This window comes from Nipponia nippon, unplaced genomic scaffold, assembly GCF_047370975.1.
Source record: "Nipponia nippon isolate SJK-2023a ecotype South Korea unplaced genomic scaffold, ASM4737097v1 scaffold_1, whole genome shotgun sequence".
Lineage (NCBI taxonomy): Eukaryota > Metazoa > Chordata > Aves > Pelecaniformes > Threskiornithidae > Nipponia > Nipponia nippon.
The window spans coordinates 27784784-27809967 of NW_028262290.1; the positions used below are offsets into that span (position 1 = coordinate 27784784).

The window sequence follows — 25184 nt, forward strand, 5'->3', positions numbered from 1 at the left end:
TAACCTCTGTCACAAATGATAATGGAAGCTAAATGAGAATGTGTTGAATGGTAATCGCGGTAGTGCAGAATACTTTCAAGTTGCATTTGATAAACACTAGATTTCTTTCCCTGAACTATGCAAATAAACTTGTTTGAATTCAGTTTCTTTTTATGTTTAGCAGCAGTTAGTTAATTAAAATAAACTTCCAAGCCTATTCTGTTTGTATGTTGTTTACAAGTAATGTTGCAAAGAACTGAGATCTTTTTTGTTTGTTTTCTAATGACTGGGTGTTTTTTTAGAGTGAGTCCTATGGATCTTTTTCCCCAGTATCTGTTGAAGGCAATTTCTATGTGTAGCTCTCAAACCTCTTAAGTGAAACCTCTCATACTTGTTCTTGTGTGTGATTAATCAAAGTGTTTGTTTACAAGTAAATATGCAAAGGAGAATGACCTATTAGAACTTTCCCCCCCCTCCAGCACCTAATTGGCATGAAGTTCTAAAGCAGGTTATTTTAGGAATAATTTTAATATGGTTTATCCAGTGAAAATGAAAAAATGTCTTAAACCTCAGTGTAGTGTGTCGGTTTTCACTTAAGGATTTACCCTGCAGCAGTGTCACATGTCACTGTATTTCCTTTGTCGGTAGATCCATAGTGACAAAAGAAAACATACTGCACCCTAGACTGACATCTTGGCACAGGAAAAGAGCCAGCCAGATCTTCAGGAATATAAGTAGTTTTACTTTGCTGAAGACAAGAAACCTTTACACTTTCACTGATCTGTCATTTGTGAGTGTAATATGGCTATTCGGGTGCCTTTTTAAGAATGAACAGATCTGTGGTTGCATCATGTCAATATGGGAAAGCTTTGGACTTCAGTATTAAAAGCATTCACTTTTGTTGAGTTACTGTAAGAAGATTTTAAAGGTGAAATTTCTGTAGTGTGGGCACCTAAATTTAGGTGTGTAGGCATCACTTTCTAACATCCACATTTGCTTAGAGAAGCTAGGCTCCATTAACTTCATTGGCAAAGGGTTTGATTCAGTTGCCTAACGGTAGGCATCTAGTGTCACCTGAGGCACATAGGACACCTGAAGCAGCTGCATGGGGCTGGCATAAATGACACACAACCTATAGATAACTCATGTACTTCTTAGCTGGGAGCTGGAGACCAGTTGGGGTACGCTAGAGCATCTCACATGTACTAGATGCCCTTGTTTAGGCAACTAATTTTGCCTCAGAACTCCATTGATACAATAGGAGCTAAGGTGCCTTGGTCACATGCAGGTACCTAAATGTGACACCTTTCTTAATCTTGCTTTTCATTCTTAGGCTGGAGGACACCCCTACTGCTCAGATGCAAGGGACAACAGCAAGACTTCTTAGGGAAGAAAGTATTTGTACTTCCAGGTTTATAGCTATTTATGTTCTAACAGCAGTTTCTCTAATGACTCTTCAGTGAGCTGCCAGTGATCTAATGAAAATATTTTCCAAGTGTTCAGGACATACGATTCAAAGCAAATTGGTTGTGAAATGTTAAGTCTGTGGATCCAAAGTGGCTTGGCAGACAGGCAGACATATTTCTTCTTGTGAGGGTAGGGGCTAGAGGCTGTGAAGAGAAAATGGTACTGCTTTGTCTTGTGGGCAGAAAATTTCCTGTATGAGTGAAGTTCTGTATTAACACAAAAAGTTGTCCGTATGTTTGTTCTCCTAATAAATGACTTACAGCTTCTCCGAAGCATAAGGCGTTTGTGAAAATATGTGTTCATGTTCATACCTGTTTCTTCTGTAAAAGGAGAAAACAGCAGCAGTAAGTAACAATTGTTTATTTATGTAAGACTAAAGCTTTTCACAAATATTTAGTCATACCAGTCAAGATGCACTTTTCTGTGACAGTTTGGACTGAATCTACACAATAAACAGTTTAGCATAATTGTCTTATTTCAGCTTTTAGAATGCATGATTTCACTGAACTAGTCACAAGAAGAGAAGGTAATAAATGTGCAGTTTTCCATATCTTAAAATGGAAAAGTTCACATCCATAATAACAAACAGTATCACATCATAAATTCATAGCCCAGCACACCTGTACACTGCTATATGAATGCTATTGTAATGAAAAACAATGCAACATCAACATTACTTGGAACCACAGCTTCTAGTTGTTATTGAGGACCCACCACGATGCTGAAAGAGAGAAGAATTTATTTATTTATTTGTTAACATAAACAGTATTTCTTTTGCTACCTCTGGTAAAAATCCTAAATTAAATAGCTATAATGTCTGTAAAGAAACAGTCATTTATATATGCAGCTAATACCACTTTATTTGAAAGCTGCATACTTTCAAGGACAAAACCTCTCCAGGCAGGGGAAGAATACTGAAAGTACTAGGAGAGCTGAGTATAACTGGTGGGGGGGTGGCTTTAGCACAAGAATTTATATCTCTTTGATAACATCCAAAGAAGCATTAATGTGTCACAGGTGCAGTTGCATAGAATTAAAGCGCCGAGAGAGCAAACCACATAAATCCTCGTTCCTGTTTTGCTGCATGTGTCAGTATTTTAGCTGAGCACTGTGTCCCCTGGGTGGTTGTGCTGCCTTTAATGGCTTTCTTTCCTGGTGACATTATTCAAACCTGGTGCTGGTTCTTTTTACACAACTCAAGGAATCAGGAGCATTTTGCCCAAAAGTAAGAGAATTGATGGACTTGTAAAATGTCATTCCTGTAAATGAAGATCTGTAATCACCAGATTAGAGACAGGGCTGGAGTGAAACACGTTTGTACTTCTTCCCCTCAGTCCCCCTTTGCCCTTTATGAAATTGAGCCTTACGCAGAGAGCAACCACAAGATTTATGGAGAGAGACAAGAAAGAAGGAGAAGGAATTGTGACTGTATCTGAGATGCCAGGTCCCCTTAGCGGAGGGGTGTTCTAGGCTCAGCAGGTTTTGCACTACACAGTTTGAGGATTAATTCATTAACACAACTTGTTTCTGTGAATGTGTCCATATATCCTTCAATTCATGGCATTTTTCTGAAAAATGTTATTCTTGAAGAAGAATGTTGAGAAGACACTTAAGAATCCTACCCGAATTTGGGCTATGAAAGCCTAGCTTTTGTTTTCTTCACCAAAAGGTTCTCGGTGTCCTCTAGTCCAGATCTTATATAAAGATCAGGCATTTACTGGCAATGGACTGAGTGATTCATGCCACCCTGGTAGATTGGCCTGAAGCAACTTGGCTGATGTGCACGTGATTATAATAGGTTGTGGTTTCTATTAACTGATGGTAAATGAATTTGCTTTAGGATAATACTGGATCGAACAGTCTTGAAATCCCATGTCTTCCTGAGTCATTCTTAGGCAGGTAAATGTATCCTTATTAATTTTAATTAATCAGCTGAGTGAAGACTCTTGGGTTGTAATCGTTGAATCAGATTCAGTTTACAATTTAGAATTGTTTCAGTTCTTAGTTAACCAGATGTGTAAAAAAATAGATGTGTCTGAGCTAGGGTAAATTTGTTTTTAAAACAGAGCATATCTATGCTCTAGTTGCAGACAGGTGGTTTTTTTTCCTGATTTTACAGGGGTATCACTTCATGGTATCTAAAATTCTTTCATAAAGTGTACTGGTAGCATTGCAGCCGTCATTTTTTACTTCATGAACATTTTCTGTCTTTCAAATACAAACATGATTTGTATAGATCAAATATGGGAAGTACTTTCCATGAAACAAAAGTTCAAATGTCTGCACAGATTTCTAAATAATAGATACTCTATGAAATTGTAAAAATAACTGTGAATGCATTATTTCCCACTGCCCCCCCCCAGCAAGGAGTGCACAGTGAGAAATGCTGTTTCTATGGCAACGGTCTGCCAGGATAGAGTGCTGCAGACTGAAATCCTTCTCAGCAGGCAGAGTCGATGCTTTAACGAGCAGTTTGAGTCCAATTTCAGACACTTCTATATTTAGGCATTTATAAATGATGTTTACATTTTATTTTATGTTAATTGTACTTTAGCTGTCCGTAAACCACCCCTGGAACACTTCTGGGTCACACCCAGTCTATCTCTTGGACACAAAGAAGGTTGGGAAAAGGCTGCATTGTTTCCTACAGCCAAGTTTGTTTTAAATCCAGCAATTTCCCAGTAAGATACAAGATTTGAAGCAATTCTTGGTTCATTAAGTGCAGTCTCCTGATACTGCAGGAATCCCTGGCATATAATTGCATGTTCACATCAGGCTCATAAGGTCTGAAAATGTCTTGGCTGGCTTCTTTTAAGGAGAAACCCCAGGTACAGGACTACATAATTTTTTTTTTCTATTAGGTGGGTTTTATTATTTTAAATATAGTCTGTACTCGGACATAGGGGAAATTAGGGTTTCATTGTAATAGATTTGTGTTGCCTAAGATAAAAATTTTGCTGTCCTCCCTCTGAAAATATGGGACTGATGCTTGCTTTTCTTCATCCTGCACTGTCTCTTTTAACTATCATTTCTCTGAGAAAGGTGATGTTGCATGCTCATTGGTTTGTATTAGAAATAGTAATTTGGAATCATTAACACCTTGCTTTTCACAAAGGAGTTTGGTTTTTCCCAGTTTTAACATAGCAGGAAGCATGTATAATAAATTGGTTAGTAAATAGAAATTGTTAGTAATAAGACTTGCATCAGTCAATGTAAATATGATTAAGTCGACGTCTTCATCAGCAAGCAGTTTTTTGCCTGAAAATCTTAAACAGGGTCTAGTTTACTAATCACAAACAGTATTGTTTATTCTAGATATTTTCTTAAATAGTATATGCTAGTGTAACTTTCCACTATATATAAAATAAAGCATTGTGGGTCTTATTATTACTGATGCATTTTACATTTCTGTGCTTACAATAAAAACATTTGGAGTCCCTTTCTCCTTCATACTTTACCAAAGAAAATCAGACTAAGGGTGATATTATGCCGTGGTCCTGCATATGGAACACACTAATATAGCAGGACTCTTCACATGGAATAAACAAAATAATGTGAAAAATTAGTATTTACCAGGGACTAGCATTGTTGTGATGAGCTCTGGAGTTTCCAAGAAGTCTACGTTACTTCTTTGGAACGTCTTGCTGTAATTCATTTGAAGATGGCTAAATAGTTGTAAAAAATAAGAGTTAAGAATCAAGTTTTTTAAAGGCACTAACAATTTTTGTAAGGACCAGAAATTGTACAATTAATGCTATAACAGAGATTTTGTGCTTCAAAACTTAGAAAATGATGATAGTGGGAGAGGAGACCAGATAAGCTGTGAAGTTCTTGCATGTTATATTAAACACACTTTTTCTTCTGTATGCTTAACTGTTACCCTGATGCTCATCTCTTGGTTGTGACCCAGTATAGCAGTTCTTGTTCCAAGCGTGGTGATGTGTTACCAGTGTTCTTGAGTCTTTCTGAAAGTAAACTTTGAACTGGGGCTCTGTTCCAAAGGAAAGAAACTAAGCTTCAAGAGACTTCTCCGTCTTCCTTCAGAATGGTTTCTATCTACAGATTTAGGATCGTGGGTCTTGTTTGTTGGGTTTTTTTTAATAGTAAAAGTAGTTAAGGAAAATCTTTTTGTCTCTACTCAGTTTCTTAGCCATCTCTCTGCTGCAGGCTAGAACTCAGCTGGTAGGACTTTTAATCACTATAACTTCTATTTTGGGCCCAAAACAGACATTCTGGGAATCCGTCGGATAGGTTTTTGTGATGTGGATGTGGGAAGCTTTGGGATAGCTCCCCATGACTGGTTGCATGCTTGAGTGTGTTGCTGGATGGTGCACCTCCTGCCTCATTCATTTCTTTGATTGTCATCATTGAACTATGGTAATAGTGCCGTTTCCCCGTTCTTTTGTCTCTGATCAACTACCGTACATCTGATGCCATGCCTTTCTCCGTTTGCTGTCAGACATTTTCTGTTCTGTTCAAACTAGCTGTGTCTTTCTTACGTTTTTATATGTTTCAGTATGTTTTAGTCTTTAGCAACTGAAGTATTGTTCTGAAGTATTAACTGTGATGTATTTAGCTAGAGATCGATTAGCAGTATTTAAAGTAATTCGCATTCAGTCCTTCTACACAACTGCTCTCTAACCTTCAAAACTTTCTGTAGTACAAAAAAAAACCCAAAACCAAAAAAAACCCCAAGACTTACCTGTTCCAGGCATTGCTGTTCTCCCAGAACTCATAAACAATGAAGCGGGAATCACTTGGAAGCTTCTGTATGGAAACACTAAGAATTATGGGATAAAACTAATTTAATCAAACGTGACAAAGTTACTGGACATACACATCTTACTCCACATTGCTTATGAGTATGAACCAAATGCAGTGATTTTTGAAGAAACAAATAAAAAACCTGAAATAATAAATTTAACAAATAAATGATTTGGGGAAATATACTGTGAATTATCTGAGCTTTTTTTTTTTTTTAAACTCATGGAGTATTTTCATGGCTTTTTATTTATTAATATTTTATCTTAGTACACTTATGATGGACTCTTGAGAAACTCATTTTTCATATTGCTCCAATACTGTAATTTATCTAAAGAAATGCTAATCGGTAATATAGAAAATTAATCAAACAACTGTGGTTCAGGGAAAATGAGCTAATGCAGCATACTGCACATAGAGAACAGGTCAAGTAAGTTTGCAGAGTAACTTGTGCTGTTTCATTGAAGAATTGCACTGTGAGAACTCATCCTTTTGTACGAGAGGCATCAGAGTGGCATAGAGTTTAGGTGCTTTGGAAGCAAATAGCAATGGAGTATAAAGACAGATAGGTTGATGTCTGCTGCAGATAACACTTTCAAAATAATACCTTCTGGTATTATTTACTTGTCCTTACGTCATTCAGCTAACAATTTATCATGGGTGAAAAATGACCCACAGAATATCTGCTGATCCTCTACACAGAATCATCCCACTTATTATCCTGAGCATAACAGCTTTATAGCACATAGGGTGCTTAGGCCTCAAATTGGTGGTTAGGTGTATAGCACAAAAAATATATATACGTATTTCTCTGAGTGCCCACGTGAGATCGCTGATCTTACTACTGATGTGCTTGCAAACTGGTCTCAGGTTATATTTCATACTGTAATAAGAAATTTCATATGATTTATTGGTTTTCTCCAGCTGTACGCAGAAGTACATTGTAAAATAGCAAAAATGTCAAGAACTGTTGAAAAAAACAAGTCAGTATCCTAAAAAGCTACAGTGAAAAACAACCGGTAGGTGGCATTACAGACTTACCAAATGTCTGTAAACATGGGAAAGAAAGTAATCTTTTGCCATCATTTGTTAAGTTGCATTCTGAAGTCATGTAAGCTCTCCCCCCGACAAGTTCGCAGTCACTACAGTGTTTGGCTGGATGTTTCTTTTTGGAAGGGGGCTGGGGGGCTTCTCTTCTTTGTTTTTTCCAGCTCTTGGCCCACATGAGAGTTTTATTTTCCTCATCAGTCTGCCTTTACAAGTGAACCACTGCAAAAAGGTCACTCTTTTCTTCTTCCAGCTTAGCTTACCTTTTCTGGTCTGTGTGAACACTACTGATACAGTGACCATAAGCGTGATGATCTCATAGCAACAAGGCTTATAAGTTAGGGATGTGATAGGCAGTCTTTGAAGCCTTTGAATATATAGGAAGATCCCGTATTGTGTACACATTATAAAGATATTTATTTCATAATGGTCTGTAGTGTGTACAGTAGTAGCTTTCTCAAGTATGTTAAATTAAGAAATTCAGTACAGCGGTGAGTCACTAAAATCTGTTCTTAACCTAGTTCTAATGTTTTCTTTAATTCTAAAAGGAGCAAAGCAGAAATACCCTATTTCATTGAAAATTTTACTTATTAATTTTTCCTATTCTTTATTATGAATGAAAATTTTAAAATGACAGCCTAAAGGGAAGATTTTGAAAGCTTCCAAACAGGGAACTGGCAAACAAGTTGCTAAGTTGCTCACTTGCCAGGTAAGCACAAATGAAGGGCAGCAAATGAGTTTTCCAAGAAAGAGTGTCAGCCTAGGAGCTCCCAGAAGCCATGAGCTGATGACCTGCAGAGCTGAGAAGTCTTAAAAGATTGTTTAGCATCTTTGGGATAGCCTGCATTGTCGTTTTGTGATACTACTTAAAGTCTGCACATACACTTTGACATCTCTTTCTGATTTTAGTTGTCTGTGAAAACCTGTCTTACACACATGCATAACCAGCCAGGAAAGATGTTACAGGTTCTCTCTTCATAAATAATCCAGCTCCACTTAGAGTTTATTCAAGAAATCAGACCACATTCCTTCCTTCAGCCCAGGGGCAATAACATGGTACTTACTGCAAGCAGCCACCCTGAGTAGAAGCAGATTCCACGTACTGCCTCAGAGCAAGCCGGAATTCCTTGATTTCTTCTTCTATCACAGACATTTGACGTTGAACAATCATTATATGCTGATACAAAAACATTACAATATTATTGCCATATCATTCTCTGAATTCCTTGTACTTTAAACTTGGGAAAGTCTATCATAAAACAATAAAAAACACAATCATCAAAATACCCCCACAAAAATTCCTTCAAAGTTTGCGGTCCCTGTTTTAGTGCTTTGGAGTGGAGAAGTAGAAACACCCGAGTATAGCTTTTATATCTCAGCAGGCTGAGGCACAGAATGGAAACACCCAAAATTAGTGTCGACCTTAGAGAAACTGGGAGTTGTCTGAAGCCTGGATGAGAGAGTCTTTTCAGAATAGTGCAAAGCAAATATTTATCTTTGGAATATTCAACAATAAGGTCAGCATGTTTCCTTGGATTAATCTGTCTGCCAGCAGGCGTGAGGTTTGAGATAAGAACATAGTCCCACGATCTGCATTGGATGCAGTGTTACTTTCATTGAGGTGCTCTTGTAGTCTTCTGCCTTTCAGAGCTCTGACTCACACCTGAATGAGATGCCTAAGGTAGCCCGTGTTAAATGATGAATAGAGAGGGTTTTTTTTCCTCCACCTTTCTGCAAAAAATGAACAATCTTTATAAACAGGACTATGGGAACACTTGGCAGTACAGAAGACCTATTTATCCTGAATTATTATGGTTGTCATTTAGCTAATATAAGTAGTTTACATATTGATTCATCCATTGAAGCTTGTCAATTTTACTAATGAAATATATAAAGAAACACCACGTGCTTCTTAATGAATACAACTTCATCTCTTGTATGTCTTTTTGACTTGTTTCTGCTTTGATTATTGATACTGTTATCTCATGGATTATCCCTCCATCATAAACAGGCTGTCTACCAATATTGTGTAATCTCATTTAAAAAAAGAAAAAATCGAGTACAACTCCTGTGATGAAATAAGGAATTTGATGGATCATCTGTTTTGGTTATTTTTTACTGTGTATTTGAGTTGCATTTTGTTTGGTTCAAAGCCCAGAATTTAGGAATGGTAATGTATTTGAAAAATTGATCTTGGGACATTAACTTAATCAAAAATAAGTTTATTTCTGGTTATGATTTTAGTTTTGTAAGTTGTAATATTGATTACTGCTTAACACTAGATGCTCTCCCATCTTTCCTGATAAGGCCTCCTATAGCAGTTTTGGGAGGGAGGGAGGCTGGCTGTACAAATTTAAAACTTGTACAGATTTAAAGCATGCATGCAGCATTAGGTGATCGGGTGCTGAGAAGCTCTCATCCCATAAACATTGCTGCCAAATTCAGTAAATCTTATAAATGACACCTTTTACTACTTATGTGAGCCGAGTTTTTGCCTCACTGTCTCTTTCGAAAACAATGCAAAAATTAATATAAAAGTTTTGGCCACATATTCTAAGTTTTGTTGTGTTGCATCTTGCACAATGTATTCTGCTGTCTAAAATGGATTCTTATCACTTGGAAAAAGGAGGATGGTGATTTTTTTACTTTTATTTTTTAACAAAAGAGATCAGGTGAGATTGTTGGCTCAATACCCGGCATGGAAAATCAAATGTCAAAAGTCATTATCTTGAAAAGCACTTACAGATTTTGCATTTTCTTCCAAAACTTCCTCTTCAAATGGCTCAAGCTTTAGGTCCTTTCAGGCAGTTGAAAAGAAAATGGAAATATAAGAGGCAATACTACAGCTGTATTATGGTCTTACCTTTTTAACAAGCTATTCCAATAGCTAGATTCTGTTACATCTCCAGAGGTTATAATTAAATCCCTTCTTTATTAGCTGCAAGTCAAACACAAGCATTGTTTGCAGAATCTTGCACGTTTCAGTGGTTAAATGCAACCCAGGCTGTTCTGTGAAGTTTTATTTATAATGCTGAGCAGGTAATTTTTCATTTGTAACAAATCTGCTTGCTCACAAGTGTATGTTGGACGTAATTCAGAAAAGACAGATATCTTCTCAAATTATCACGTGGACTACAGAGATGAGCAAGGAGGGTAATTTGAAATGAACTATCGGCTACTATTAGGCCATCATAAAACTTTATACAAAAGAAACTTAAGAAACTTCGGGGGGGGGGGGGGTTATAGTTGCAAGGACCGTTTTCTAGCATTGAAAAAGATGTGCATAGTGCTCCAAGTCAGGTTGCTGAACTGCTGCACTTGCTTGCTTCTGAGGACAGGCTGGGCAGCAGCAAACAGATGCATCTGTGAGGCAGCAGCACGCCTGCTTAACACGCAGGTTGGATGCACACTTCATGAATCAGTGATTCATGCAAACACCATCTAGTAATGCACAGAAAATTATCACTTACATGCTAGGCAGACGCAGTACCCTCTAACCCAGTGCCGTATGGATATTCTGAAAAATATCCATATGCCTGAAAAAAACCCAGATTGATTTGCAATAAGCAGCTGGAGCAAAATGTACTCTTTGTTAGTGCTGCTTCACTTCTCATTGCAAACAATTCTTGTGTAACAAAGATAAAACAATTTCTTCTACTTGCAGCTGGGTGAGGATGGATCAACCTCAGGTAGCAGGCAGTTTGCCAGCACAAATACTGTACTCCGCTGAAAAGCCAACACGAGGTCTGCAGGTAGAATTCAAACGAAGAGGGGACCTCCACCAGCAGCAGGTGGCAGAGCAAGGCAGGCGTGAAGTAGCAGTCACGCAGTGACTGCAGTGTAGCTGTACCTCTCCTGCAGAATGTGCATAGAAAGGCATGAAATGGGGGCGGGGGGCAGGAAACACCCAGCTTTAATAGCTCATTTGTTAGTGCAGATACTTCAGATAAAAACCCTGAGGGAAGATGCATATTCCTGTGGTTCTTCTGTACTTTCAGTGCAATTTTTTCCTAGGGAAACGTATGGAAAAAGAGAGGAAAGGAATGACTCAAGTTGTACTGCAAACTTCCTCTTAAGGTAGCAAGAAAAGAATTCTATTTTTTCCGGTATATATACCTTTAGAACTTGAGAAAAAAAAGATGACTTAAGAGACTGAGTCATGGTTAAATTCACCTTTGACAGAAGACAGCAGAAGAGTTAGACAACACTAAATCAACGACTCAATAGGTGGTTTTCCAGTAGGAACCACTGATGGATAACTTCCTGGCCACCTCAAGAAGTTAAAAATAATCTGTAGAAGTTCTTCAGTAATATTATGTCATTAGACAGGGCATGACTACACAGATGAGGTAAGTCTACACAGACAGCTTGCTGTGACCTCAGAGAGCACTGGCACACAGTCCTCATCCGTGTGGAAAGAGCGCTCAGGCATCGGCTGACCAGACGTTGAGCGTGAGCGAAGTTGCCCAATGCGAAGATGAGAGCTCCTGCCAGACAGTTATCAGGCAGCCTGGAAATGAAAACTGACCAAGACTGCAGCTCAGAGCTGAGGCTTTACAGTGCCGCCTCAGTCCTACCTCACCTCAGCTGAGAAGTGGTCGCTTCTGGAATTGCCTCTTAGTGTGATTGTCTGATCCTTCTAATCTGCTGCAGGGCAAAGTCAAAAAGAAGTTTTAGTAGCTGCTGAAAGATAGCTGAATTGTAACACTTGGTTGGATGTGGTGGGTTAACCTGGAGCATCATCTGGGCTAAAAATGGTTAAGTTGCTGCTGAGAGATGGCATATGTAACAGCCTCATCCCAGGTGGGAAGTGGTGACCAACCACTTGGTCGGTACTTGATGTTTCTGTCTAATTCATTTCAGTCTGAAGTCAGTGATCATTCAAGTGATCACGTTTGCTTTTTCTTGACTTTGCCTGTTCTTGACTTTGCTTTGGAACAGAGTAGATGGGCTGACGGTCTCCTACTGCTAAGAGGCACCGACATCCTTTTTGCAATACGTGCCTGTCCCACTCATGACCCAGACACTGTTTTGCTAGATGCTGTTTAAACATGGATCACAGGGAGCTCCTCCTACCATAATGAAGTGTAAGATCTAATAAAATGAGCACAAGAGGGGATGCCGTTAGTATAAAAGAATTCTCACAGTCTTTTTAATAGGCCTTTGGGTACTTCATAGGACCAGAAGTTTTATGATTTCTAAGTTGCATGGCTAGTAAATTGGGTTTTTTAGTTCACAGAGGCCTGAAAGAAGTGCCAAGAGAAGAACAACCAAAGGAGGTAGCCCTGGAGAAGCTGCAGAAATGGTGAACTTCTCACCTCTCACAGTTAGACCTGGCCGTGAGACACATAGTCAAGCAGATGCAAAGTTAGGCAAAGGTGGATATAGTCTGTCTATTGGCAAAAGTAGGTTTGTCTAATTGCTGTGTTTTATTAATCAAGTTTTACATTGATAAGGAGATAATTATGGAACGTCTATGCCCTGCCACTGTTTCCCTTTGGCACTGAGCTCCTTTTCAAACTGAGGTTCTCTGTCATTTATCTGTAGCAGATTTGATTATTTTATAACATCCTTGTAAGTTTATTTACTACAAAATGGTTGGCTGCTTTCTGTAATGTTTGCATTGCATTATTGCTGTATGCCAGGTTTCTTTTTCAGTAACATTCTTTTAAATATTAAGTTTCCTTAAACTCCTTGTGGCATAAGTCTGTATCGGGAGGTCACTGTGGCAGGCCAGCGAGCTGCTGCTTCCAAAGCAGAGCTGGGAGTAAAGCTGAACCAAAAGCGAGAGTTACATTTCATGATGGACTTTGACATTTCAAAATCCAATTTATAGCTATTCAGAAAAAATCAAGTTTCTACTCAAATGTCATTAACGTGGCAACTGCTGTGTAATTGCTTTTTTCATGCAGAAATGACCTCTGGGAGGAAGCTGTTGTGTGCAGGCAGATGAGTATGCCCTGGCCAGAGGCTTAATGGACTGAGCAGACCATGAGGAGCTGCTGGGCATAGCAAGGAACAGAGTGAGAAGCTGACAGAAGTTACAGACGGTGCCACAAGGAATGGCCAAATTTCATGGCTGGTTAAGGAGAAGTGATGTGAAAGACTGTCAGACCTCAGGGGTAACCAAAGGGAGTACTGGGCTCCTTTTGGGAGCAGAGTCTTGCAAGGCCAGCAGTGCCAGGAGTGACCGTATTGGTAATGTAGCTGATCAGTAATAAGGCTGGGATAACAGAAATACCAACTTTTGGTCCCAAACTGGGACCAAAGGGGAAAAATAATTAGGGGTGGTTTGTTCATTTGGGAGGGAGCAATGGCAGAGAAAAGTCAGCACGCTTGTCTTGCTGAGCCCTGTGCGGGATCAACACCGTTTATTCTGTCTTCTTGTTAAATCCCTTACTTAACTATTTTCTAGGTATATAATTTGCTACTGAACTCAAGTTGGACTAGCGGGTGAGTAGGAGGAGACACTTGTCTGCCAGGATCCAAGGTCTAAGCCAATGCCTAGGTAAGGGGCATGGGTCCAGCCACAAATACTAGATGGACTTGAAGCCCATGATAACGTTCACAGGGAAAGTCCACCCTGATCAGCTGGAAAGAAGGAACAGGATCAGCCTGTGCATGTTCATGTTTCCCTGAGTGCTGCCTGCCTGTTTGCAGGTGCTGGTGAAGGCACCTGTGCCGGTGTGCGTGGATCCATGTCTTTGGAGTACATGCACAGCCTCGCCGCTGGTGAGCACTGACCTGCAGGGAAGGGCAGCATCAGCTGCACTGGGTCTGGAGCACCTCCTGTGTCTGAGAGCGCTTCAACCAAAAACGTCGCCTCTAGTGGACCAGGAGGAAGAAATCCCCTGGGTCCCCAAATCCAGTGAATTCAGCCATTCCCTTAGCACCTGTCTGAAATTGTCTGTCTGTCCTTCAATAGGGACACTTTATGTAGAGAACAACACAGGAATTTACACCTTACTTTTTCCTCTGCTCTTCTTTCTTCTCAAAAAAAAAAGTCACCACACAGAGACATAAACCAACTTTTAAAGCCTAAGGTAGCAATAAATCTGATTGAAAACAAAAGAAATAGATATTTTCTGTACAGACAGATGTTACCCAGATTTTTACAAGCCCTGGGAAGCCTTGGTATTGTTGGGTCAGATGGGTCATTTGTCAGACTCCTGGAGGGCTCTGCTTTGCCTGGGAACTGCAGGCGGTCTCAGAGCTCTGGGGGCTGGTGCAGCCGTGGAGCTGGGGCAGCTCCCATGGCTCCCAGGCAGGATGGTGAGATTTGCACCATCTTTTGGTTGAACTGTAATTATCAGGAAAGTGTTTTAATCTTCATAAATTAGTATTCTCTGATGGGGAAAGAGGAAACAAAACTTTCTGTCAAGCTTTAGTGGGAAAGTTTGGAGAGGAAGAGAAAAAAATCAGATCCTAAAAATAGAGGGTTGTTCCACATTCCCCAAAACAAGCATAACTAAATACAATAACATCCTCCAGTCATAGAATAATGTGACTTTTCAGATCTTTATAAAAAACTGGATTTATGGTGATGGGAAGGGGAAAGAGGAGCTTGGGAAAACCATGTCATGCTTTCATGAAATAGGGAAGAAGAAGGTTAAAGGAATACATGGGCATTTAATGAGTGTTAGCTCTCTTAGGTGATGCTGAAGTTTCACTCATTATTGATTGGAAAGATTGTGACTGAGACATTGAAAGCATCTGTGGTTTAAGGATTGCTTTACTGAAAATGAGAGAACAAACAGATGAAAAGAAATACACACCTTTTTTTCCAGCCTGTCAATCAGCTTTTGGAGTCTGTTTATCTGGGTGTTCCACTGGTTGTCATCCTCAATCCAACCTTTGGAAAATACAAATAATGAACATGTATAAAATGTTACTAAGTGCTGGAACATAGCGTATTGACTTATTTTATAAAAAAGTTTAGCTTAGCTTGCAAGTTATTTTGCTTCTCGAAGATTGTGCTGCAACTAGTTCAATGTTCATTTAGGTGTAACTAAAGGAAAGCATTTTTACTGTATGAATTGTTTTCTTTCTTTCTAAGATAGAACAGAAATCCAACACAGAACGAAAATTACATTCTAGGTTAATGCCAGTGCTTTTGAAATTATGCTGATACCTGAAGAAAGGAACGCTCTGTGCAGGTGGAACCAGCTCATAACCTGAGCACCTTCTGCTCAAAATGCAAAATCAACTTGTGTGTGTGTTAGAGCTCTCTCTGTCTTAACACTTTTCTTAGTTTGCCATTTCTTAATCTTCTTCATGTGAAAGTTTCTATAAAAGTAAGAGTCAGCTCTTCTGCTGCATAGTAAGCCTGTCTCTGCAATTCCTTTCAGATACATCCCGTGGAGGGACCATGTGGTCTATCTTTTCTGCAGTTCCTCTTTCCCCTGAGAGCACTGGTGAAGGTGAAAGAAATGCAGTCAAGACTGTCTTAACTATCCTGGCATGGCCAATACAGCTTAGGCAATAGGATCTTTCTTCCTCCTGCAGAGAGACGGCAGACCTGCTGTAGGGCCCCAACTGCGAGGACATTGCCATGGTCAGCCTGTTGTTGTTCTTAGGGTCCTGACACAGTGCTTCCAGCAGGATTCCAGGATTACTCAAAGGTTGAGTATGTATGTTCCTTCCCAATAAAAAAATACATTCTTATGAACAGCAGAAAAGAGCTAATTGGGTGTACATGTGCAGCTAAATGACCTAGGTTTCTGGCATGGGATGTTGAGGAATCCCGATATTGAGGGATGCCTGAAGGAGCCTCCTAACATAATCATAGAACATCTCATATGCATTGGGAATAAGAGGCTTTCTCTTCATTCAGAAAAGGTTCATTTAGCTGCAACAGCTGTTTTTATACTTACACTCTGAGGGGGTTTCAGCTTTGTTACAGACATCTGCAATATGCTGTCTTAGGGGTTTTTACGTGTTCATCCACTAATTATGGATATAATCTTGCAGTGGACTCTATAGCTGATTTAATAACATTAACTGGATGTCCCTTGCAGCTAATGATCCTTCTTTACCTTTCCAACCAAGCAGTGTTCCTAGGTGCTTGATGAATTGCAGCAATATGATTATTAAGACTGATCCTTCCTACACTAGATTTTTCTAGAATGAGATTTTGGTTTTGAGATGTATAATTTATGCCTGTGGTGACTGCAGATTTTGACCAACACAAGACTGATTATGTTTCATCATAGTAACTTTCCTATGTTTATTTTACTCCCAAGTCATGGAATTCAGCAGCAGAGGAAGGACTAAAGACACTGGATGTTAACTGTGTCTTGTCTCTTTATATGGATAGGACATGACCCTGTCAGAAGACTTCCTAGCTCTCCATCTCTACTGGAGTCATACTCCTGGCTGTATAATGATCTGATGTCATATAGCAAAGGTGAAGCTAGAAAATGTTCTACAAAGGCACAAGCATCTCTGAGCTTTTCTAAAGTCTCTGGAAAATTTTGCTTTGCTAAAGTCTCAAGAAAATTGTCTATCAATCAGATGGAAAGGACAACACTCAAGGAAAGAGATACGTGCATTATGAGAGCAGTTCCTGGCATCACCCACAGTGCAAATGTGTACATAAGTGATTGCTCTAAGGAGAGAGGAAGGTTGTTTATCAGAAACTGAAAATTTTTCAACACATGCTCTTGATATGCACGTTCATTAACCTGCTCATTTTCCAGCTGAGAGTTCTTGTGGCACTTAGACTATGTTTTGACCAAACAACGAAATACTAATGCTGGGGATGTACCACAGGTGTGATATGTAGAGGAGGCAGAGTATGGCTTTACCTGAACAAGTACAAAGGCTAAAGAAATGCTGGCTTGACTGTTGAGCGCATATCCACACCTACGGTGTTGCTGTGCATGTGGGCAGCAGGCAGTAAGGAGGAAGACCAAGTGCCAAGACAAACACAAATCTTGTCTAAGAAAGTAGACAGCTGTTGGACAGCTATTAGAATAGCTGTGGAGAAAGATGTTACCTCTTTAAAATTACATTAGTACAGTAAGTGGATTTGGTACAGCTTGCATATGTTTGGGTTCCTTCTGAACTCTCTGAATTAGGAGTGCAGCAACAAGGCTATGTGGCCTTCCTTGTCATGAACACCAGCAACTCACAGCAAGGGACCAAAGATCCTGCATCATTGCACTGAATGAAGAGCATCATTTGGTGAGTGACAGAAGGGTCTTCAAAAGAGGGTTAAAAAGGAAGAGGTAAGCACGTGGCTGCAAGTAGTGAGATCTGCATGACTGGTCAAGAAGTGGGCTTGACCCTTCACGTACTTCAGTGTTTCAGACATCTTCATGCCTTGATTCTGGGAGACATCACTAAGCCTGGAGATGCTTTCATTGCAGCCTCGTGCACAATGTCACTGCTTCCAAAGAATCCCGTTTATCAAAGTACGCTCTCACGTTTTCCAAAGCAGAAATGCTGTTTCAGATTTTTTTATATCACCTTAAATCTTTTTTCCTTCAGGTTTTGTATTTTCCCTTTCTGTTTCTTGTTTGTTCCCCTCAGCTGGGATGTAAGTCATGACAGAGCACGTGGTTCTGTATAAGTTATAGCCTTCACCTTTTCCTTCTTATCTGCAGGCTACAAATATTACCTAAGAAATGTTGAATCAACCCACAGACCCAAAACAATATCACAGTTTGGCCCATAGTTATGTATTTATTTTTATCAGTTCAGATCTATGGGTACATATTTATTTTCCTTACAGTTTGAGCTAATACCTTCTATATTAACTTGAAGATTGATTTCTGTCAGTAAAGCATCTGAGTTAGTTACCATGTCTAAATTAAATGTTTGAGAGGAAGATACATGTATATTTTTCTGCATATATGTGTGTATGCACATGTTTTAAATATCTTTAAAATGTGAAATACCATACCTGTGCTAAAATGAGGGCTATTTGGCAACAGGCTGTTGTTCCTTTGAAGCCTTCGAGCTGAGCGTTTTCCTGGCCATTGGATTGAGAGCACTTCTGGTTTTGTTGGATCTTGTCTGCACAGAAACACAGGAGACTTCATAAGGTAAAACACGTGGGAGAGCTTTCCTCTCTCTGTTCTCAAAAAATGTTCTTGTATGTTCCCTTTTGAATTAAAAAAGGAGAAATACCTATTGAGACCACTGAATTATTTTCCAGATTTTCACTGTTACTAATTAGTTGTGTATAGGTTGCTAGACATTAGAGAAGTAAAAAAAAAAGGACGGTTAAGCTGGCATTAAACCTATCTTTTAGGGAGAGAAAGCTTGAGGTCAGTGTCTGTCCGTGATGCGGTTCTGGCCTGACCTAAGGAACCATTCACACTGTTTCTTCATTCCTAGGAGTTTCATAGCATCTCTGCAGAAGAGCTGGGGTCACAAGAAAAGCTAAAAGTGAGATATGAACTTTAAATTTTGACTCCTTCAGATAAAGACTGAAAAGATAAACAGCAACATGTATCTGTTAATACGGAAGGAAAACCGATGAGAATTAACTAATATTGGATGGAGGACAGATATGTTTCTGGGACCAGTATTGAAACATAGCAGATACAAAAATGAATTATGTTTGTGCTGTGATGACAGAGTCATTGAAGCTTGAGAGTTTGTGTGCGGACTGAAGGCTGTCTCTACGTGGTTCTTTTTCGTCATCCAGCTGGAGAGCAGTGAAGGACCAAGGCTATGGTTAGTTTTGAACAGTTAGTTGGATGAGTGGTTGCAAAGAATATTAGACAATAGTCTGAACAGTTCAGTAAATAATTCACAGGTCACTGCTTTAGAAAGCTCTCTGGTCTCCTGAAGCACAGAATGAAGGCTCACCAAAAGCTCACACACTATGTTAAGGAGATGTTTTAGGATGGTATTTTCTGCAGCATAAAATCCCTCCACAGTAAGCCAAATTATGGTAGTTCCCCACTGTGAGCATTCTTAAATTAGTTTAGGAGTGTCTTAATGGGATTTTGATTCAGACAGTTTGCCCCTGAGTTGAATTAAACATAATTGAAGATGATTTTACATAGGGACTGGGACATCTGCACTAGGAACTAACTCATTTTCTCCAAAATAGCTGTAGTTAAAGTGCCGAGTTTGCCTCGCTTTGCCATTGCTACCTCAGAAAATGGGGAAGATGGTATTTGGCTTAACAGTGTCACACATCTTTCTCATTTTCTTTGCCGTAAACCAAATTCATCACCCAAGAGGATATTTCTGAACAACTGTACTGATAAAACTGGAGAAAGAAGTCTCCCCAAGAGAGTCTCCACTCTACCAGACAGTCAGTGCAGTCAAGAAAGCTGTCAGCAAAAGGGATGTTCATATCACCCAATTCTACGCACCCAAGTGAGTAGTTTGAGCTACTCAGATAGTCTTTCTAGATTATTTCTAGAGAGGCTGTCCTAAAAGGCAAGTCAGAGAAGAAGTCAATGATTACTCCAGAAGATGTAAGAGCACCTAAGTTAGGCTCCAGCTCTGAACTGGCCATTCAAGACTTCTTTCTCTCCCATCAGTTGTGTGGGGAACCTGGAAAGATGTGTGCATGAATGGAAGGGTATATATAGTACGCATACTCGGCACACCCTCAGCCTTTCAAAACCCGCTTGATTCCTGTGATCAAGCTGCTGGCACAAAACCCCAGTGTATTATTCATGTACTTCAGAGATCTCAAAACCAACAGCAAAACAAACAAGGAAATGACATTTCCAAAAGAAAGAATGAAAAAGCAATACATTTTAAAACATATGAAGTGCTGAGATCTTCTTTGTCCATGAAACACAACTTGTATTTTGCTTTCCCTATCATCTTTGACAATAGCATACTGAAGAAAAAAAATCCATAAAGCCAAGTACCTTTTAAAAAATGTTTTGATCCTTGATCCTATGAACCATCATCTATGATGTCATGGTATTAAATTCAGCTAAACCCCTTGGTTACCCAGGTGATTGAGAGTTTATAGAGTTAGATGTTAACCAATACCAATACTATGGCCCTATGTTCTAGGAAGAAGCTGTAACAAGCAAGAGGCCGGCTATTTCTCCTCTTAACATTGGGATCATTGTGCAACCAGGAATGAAAAAAAATCATAAAGCCAGAAGAAAAAAAACAAAGAGGCAGTCAGTGGTCTTAGTAATTTCAGAGGTCTTCACATTGCAGTGGTCTGGTTTCTGCATTTGATATTAAATAGTCAATGGACTTAAAAAGAAGTCAAAGGAGCAGGGCCTGGGATGTAACAAAATGGTCCTCCTATGTGCAACCCACCACAGGATCAGATTGGAGCCTGCTTGTATTCAATTTCAGGAAAACTCCTATTAGTGAGTTCCTATATGGAATAAAAAGTGTATCCTTATTTCTTCTGGTATTCCCTACATCAGGTTGCTGGGTGAAATGTAAAATGGTCTTGGAGGTTCACGGTGACCCCACTCCTCACCCCCTTCACTGCAGCTGGGCAGAAGGTTTGCTCACCTCTCCTGCCGAGTCTGCTCCTCCGTGGTTTCCATGGCACACTCCAGGGAGCTCTGGAGGGACTGAAGCTGGTTCAGCGTTTCCTTCAAAAGAAAGCGAGTCACAAACTGCTCCAAATTAGAAGCTTCCTGATAGTCCTAAAAATTATATGAAAAAAAAGAAAGGTGAGGATTTGCCTACTAGGTTGGAAATATGTGAGGGAAGATTCAGATAATTCAGAAAGGAAGCAGCTTGGATGTTTTTGTGCTTATACATGCAAACTACATAAGCAACCTTTATGTTTCTGGACAAAAAGACCTCTGAATTTCCAGGTATAGACACTGATCCCACCCAAGCTGAGAGAGACCCAGGTACACAGTGGCACAACATAGTTTCTACTCAAAACCCCCCTTTTCCTTACATTTCTTGTATGGAAAAGCCAAGATATGATTGACAACTGCAGAAGTGAATCTAAAGTTTTTATTCAGATCCACTCCTGTGAAAAGATGTTTATCTAGCCCACTGGCCTGTCTCTGACAGTGATTATGGGAATTGTTTAAGCAGGGCACGTACTTAGTGATACTGCCCTGGAAAACTCCACCAGCAGTTTGGCTGAAGGACTGCCTGTGCCAGAGAAATTGCCTTCTGAATTTAACAGTCTTCGACTGATTTTTGTTCCTTTAATTTGTTTAATTATTTTTGAAACCATATATCTATGTATTTCACAATTACATGAAATGCATCTAAAAGTTCTTTGAGTTGAAGCTTGGTTATTAGAAAAGTTTGCACCTATATTTAGCAGTCTGTAATGGTTCTTTGTGTAATAGCATTTCCAATATGTTTTACGTGTTCAAAAATATTTATACCTATTTTGGGTAGATAATTTCAGAAATAAATTCTTACACCTGCTCTCTCCCTGGCCCGATGAATCACGTTTCCATGGATGGGGTCAACTTCAACATTTCTGGCAATCCCAGATCTGCAAAACCCAGTTCTGCGGTGACATGCAGGTAATGCTGTGTGACGGGGCTCACCCATACAATATAAACACCCTCTCTGTTGTTTTCTAATTAATAAATGTAATAGAGAGGATAGGGCACACCCCTAGAGCCTCTGCTTACTGTGTAGAGCTCCCACCAGGAACAGAGAAGGAAAAGGGACTTCCATCTCTCAAACTCTGAATGAATTTGTTGGCTCCTACTCTGATGAAAGTACACTGTTCTCCATTTTTTGTATGCCCTAAGTCTGCTTATGTGTGCAGAAAACCCACTCAGCTGATCTTGAAAGCCTTTGGGTACAATTCAGTCTAAAATGGTTTCATAAAATATGAGGCACATTGAATGAAAGATTTCTCTGGTCACCACATCTGAAGATAGATGATGGTCTGTTCTCTCCAAGCTTTAAAGAAAATTTGTCGTTTGAATTGCGTTGCCTCCTACTCTAGCCGAGAACCCATTTGAGTATTTCTGGCAATGCATATGGGTATTTTTAAGCTCCTCCCTGGTCTTCCCAATGTGAATTACAGCTGAAATGCCTTTTTGACTTTTAGACTTCTCCTAGAACTTCTGCATGTATGTGTTTGCAATCAGAATACAAATACGGGATGTTTTGAAACTTAAATGTAAAAATAAAGATTTTAAGAGAATAGCCTTAAAAGCATTTTGCTCTCAAATGAGAGCAATCTATTCACAATATAAGTTATTAAGTTAGTTCCTGTTGGAAGACTTCTGCTACAGAAATCTCAGATGTTAAACCACCCATGAATCATCAGAAGTTACTTATGTAGCCAGGACCTCCATGGTCTTCTATATTTACTTCTTCTGTCTTCAGATTAATCAGGTGTGAGCCACTGTCGAACAAAAAATTTCTTATTTATACATTTTTAAAAGAGATACTCATGGGAGATTGTCTGTCTACCTTGTAAGTGAATACCTGAGACTCACACCAGTCCTATAAATAACATTTATGGCAACATTTATGAATATTATGCAATAGGAAAACTGATTTTTTTTCTTCTTGTTCTAAATTGTCTCCATTGTAACTGATTTAAAACTTTGGCATACCTGACAGAGATAATTTATTTTCAAAAAATTTTGATTCTCTGTGGCATGTTAGAACAATGTGTGCAAATCTGTGTAGCACAGGCAGCTAAATAAAACCCTGCAGTAGAAATCCAGGGTATGTTTTAATTTTTCAGCTGGAAATAAGTGAACAAAACATGACAGAACTGACCATTTCTTGTAAGCTTCTGCATACCAAAGCAATTTCACAAGAGGAGGATAATCAAAGTGTTTTAAAATTCTGGGCGTCCAAAAAATAAATGCTACAGATACCTCCATATAGCTTCCTGCTCAAAGTCATGGTAAATCTGATACCAGCATGCTGAATTACAACTTAAAATGTGCATCAATACTGTTTCATTTTGCGAACTGTTCAGGTGGGCCCTCACTGACGGGGGGGATCATATAAACATTAGCTGTGTAATACTTGCTACTGTCTGAGGCTGGCTGCTTTTAGACTCCTTCAGAAATGCTTTCTGCATCTGAAAGTTATTAAGGTTTTTTTTCATCAGAACTGCTCCAGGTTTGTGCATTGCACCAGGATTTAGTCTTTTTTCTTCCTGTTTTGTTGTCCCATAAGTTCTATATTTAAAGGCTTCCCTATGGAAAAGGTCCTAGTGATCTTTAAATATATGGCTTAGAGTTGCCTTATCAGGTACACAGAGCTTTTTTTGTAAAGATAGGCTAGGCAGGCAGGATGCTAACATCATCTGTGGGAGTCTAGAATTATCAAAGACTCTTTGCTTATGTATATTTTACCCAAATATTGGTGTTTACAACTCTACTATGTGGAATTACTTAACTCTCTTAATGTGCCCAGCTGGGCAAATGGCTATTCAATATTTTTCTTTAAATAATGGCTCTGAGGCCAGCAATTCTGAGCTCGCAGCAGTGTTGGGCAACTTCGACTCCTGCCTACTGCAAGATAACTACTCCTACCCATCCTTCTAAAATTCTTCAAAGATCATGGAAGAAGGTATTCAGCATATATAGTCAGTATTATTATAATTTAAGTCATGGAGGGAAAAATATTGTCCGTTACAATTCAGCTTAAACCTCAACTCCAGCTCTCAGCAATGCAGAATTTCCAGCCATGATTTGTTATCGTTTCACCACTCTACTTCCTACAGAAAAGTGCCTTCATTTGCATTTTACTAAAGGCACACTGGTACAAGACTGAACTAGAAGAAAGAAAATGTTAATTCTGAATTAAGAAGAATGTGTATCAATTTATGAAGTGTATATTATGGTAGAATCAGCGTAACTGGCATGCCCTGAATTTGTATTGTCAGTATACTGCACCACCAATTAACAATGTGACCGACTGATGGAGTCTGTACACAAACTAGAAAAATAGCCTGTTTCTTGAATTTCCTTAGCTGTAAATTACCGTTCATTAGCATATACATTATACTGCACAGCAGTTTGGGCAGTCCAGATGAAATAAGTCTGTCTTAACATATCATCCTGCTTGTTAGTTTTACTGATTGTGAGTGAATGAGGGTAATTTTCCACATCTTCCTCATCAAGAGACAACTGCAACCTTTGTGAGCAGCTAAGATTCAAGTTTCCATTAATGCAACTGAAAATACGCATAATTAGTGATTTCCCTGTGGAAAAGGTCACTGTGGTCTTTAACACTTGCTTACAGCTGCAGAAGAGGTTTTCCTTTTATAAAGGTGGAGGAGGCAGGGCTTAGGTATCTCCTAAGGGAGTCCCCATCTCAGGGCTACCACAGGTTCAGCGACTCTCTTGATCCTCTTGAGCCCTGGTGCCAGCCACGATCCTCTCCCCTTGGGTGACCTGAACCACACTGATCCACTTATCAGAAAAGCAGCTCCTTGAGATGGGGAAGGAGGGAGATACCTGTGTTCGCTTATTTGGGGCATGCAAACTAAACTTGGTAGGACAAAAAATAACTCTGAAATCCCTCAGAAGGAGTGGGAGCTTAGGCAAGAGCTCCACAAACTTAGTGGAAAAGGGTGACTGGCTGACATCTAGTCCAACTCCCTGTTGAGAGCAGGGCCAACTTCAAAGCTAGTTCAGGCTGCTTGGGGACGTGTCAGCTGAGTTTGGAACATCTCCAAGGATGGACCTTACACCATCTCTCTGGTCCACTGTTTCACCACCCTCTCTGTGCAAAGTATTTTCCATATGTCTAGTCAGCACTTTCCCTTCCGCAAGCTGTAGCCGTTGCCTCTTGTGCTTTTGCTATGCACCCTTGAAAAAGACAATGTTGTTTTGTCTTCTCTATAACCCTTCTTCAGACAGTAGAATTACATCTTCCCTCAGCCTCTTCTCCAGGCTGAACAAACATGGTCCCCTTGGCCTCTCCTTTCTATGTTGCTATTTTGCTATGTAGTAGTTTATGTTATATAATACTTTACTTTATAACTTATTTATTGGTACTTTATTTGTAACATTACTTATAAT

The 25184-nt window shown here is 39.4% G+C and overlaps 1 protein-coding gene across 2 annotated transcripts in view; it reads right to left on the reverse strand.

The window, feature by feature from the left end:
• Window positions 1-1790: 1790 nt before the first annotated feature.
• Window positions 1791-25184, reverse strand: part of NECAB1 (N-terminal EF-hand calcium binding protein 1) — a 68119-nt gene continuing 44725 nt past the window's right edge. For both annotated transcript variants that reach the window (XM_087735068.1, XM_087735060.1), the window contains exons 6-13: window positions 20713-20849; window positions 18161-18273; window positions 15030-15106; window positions 9998-10051; window positions 8319-8431; window positions 6149-6226; window positions 5020-5111; window positions 1791-2167 (exon numbers count right to left, since the gene is read on the reverse strand). In XM_087735068.1, coding sequence (XP_087591194.1) covers window positions 2139-2167; window positions 5020-5111; window positions 6149-6226; window positions 8319-8431; window positions 9998-10051; window positions 15030-15106; window positions 18161-18273; window positions 20713-20849 — 693 coding nt within the window. In that variant the 3' untranslated portion in view covers window positions 1791-2138. The remainder of the gene's footprint in view (window positions 2168-5019; window positions 5112-6148; window positions 6227-8318; window positions 8432-9997; window positions 10052-15029; window positions 15107-18160; window positions 18274-20712; window positions 20850-25184) is intronic.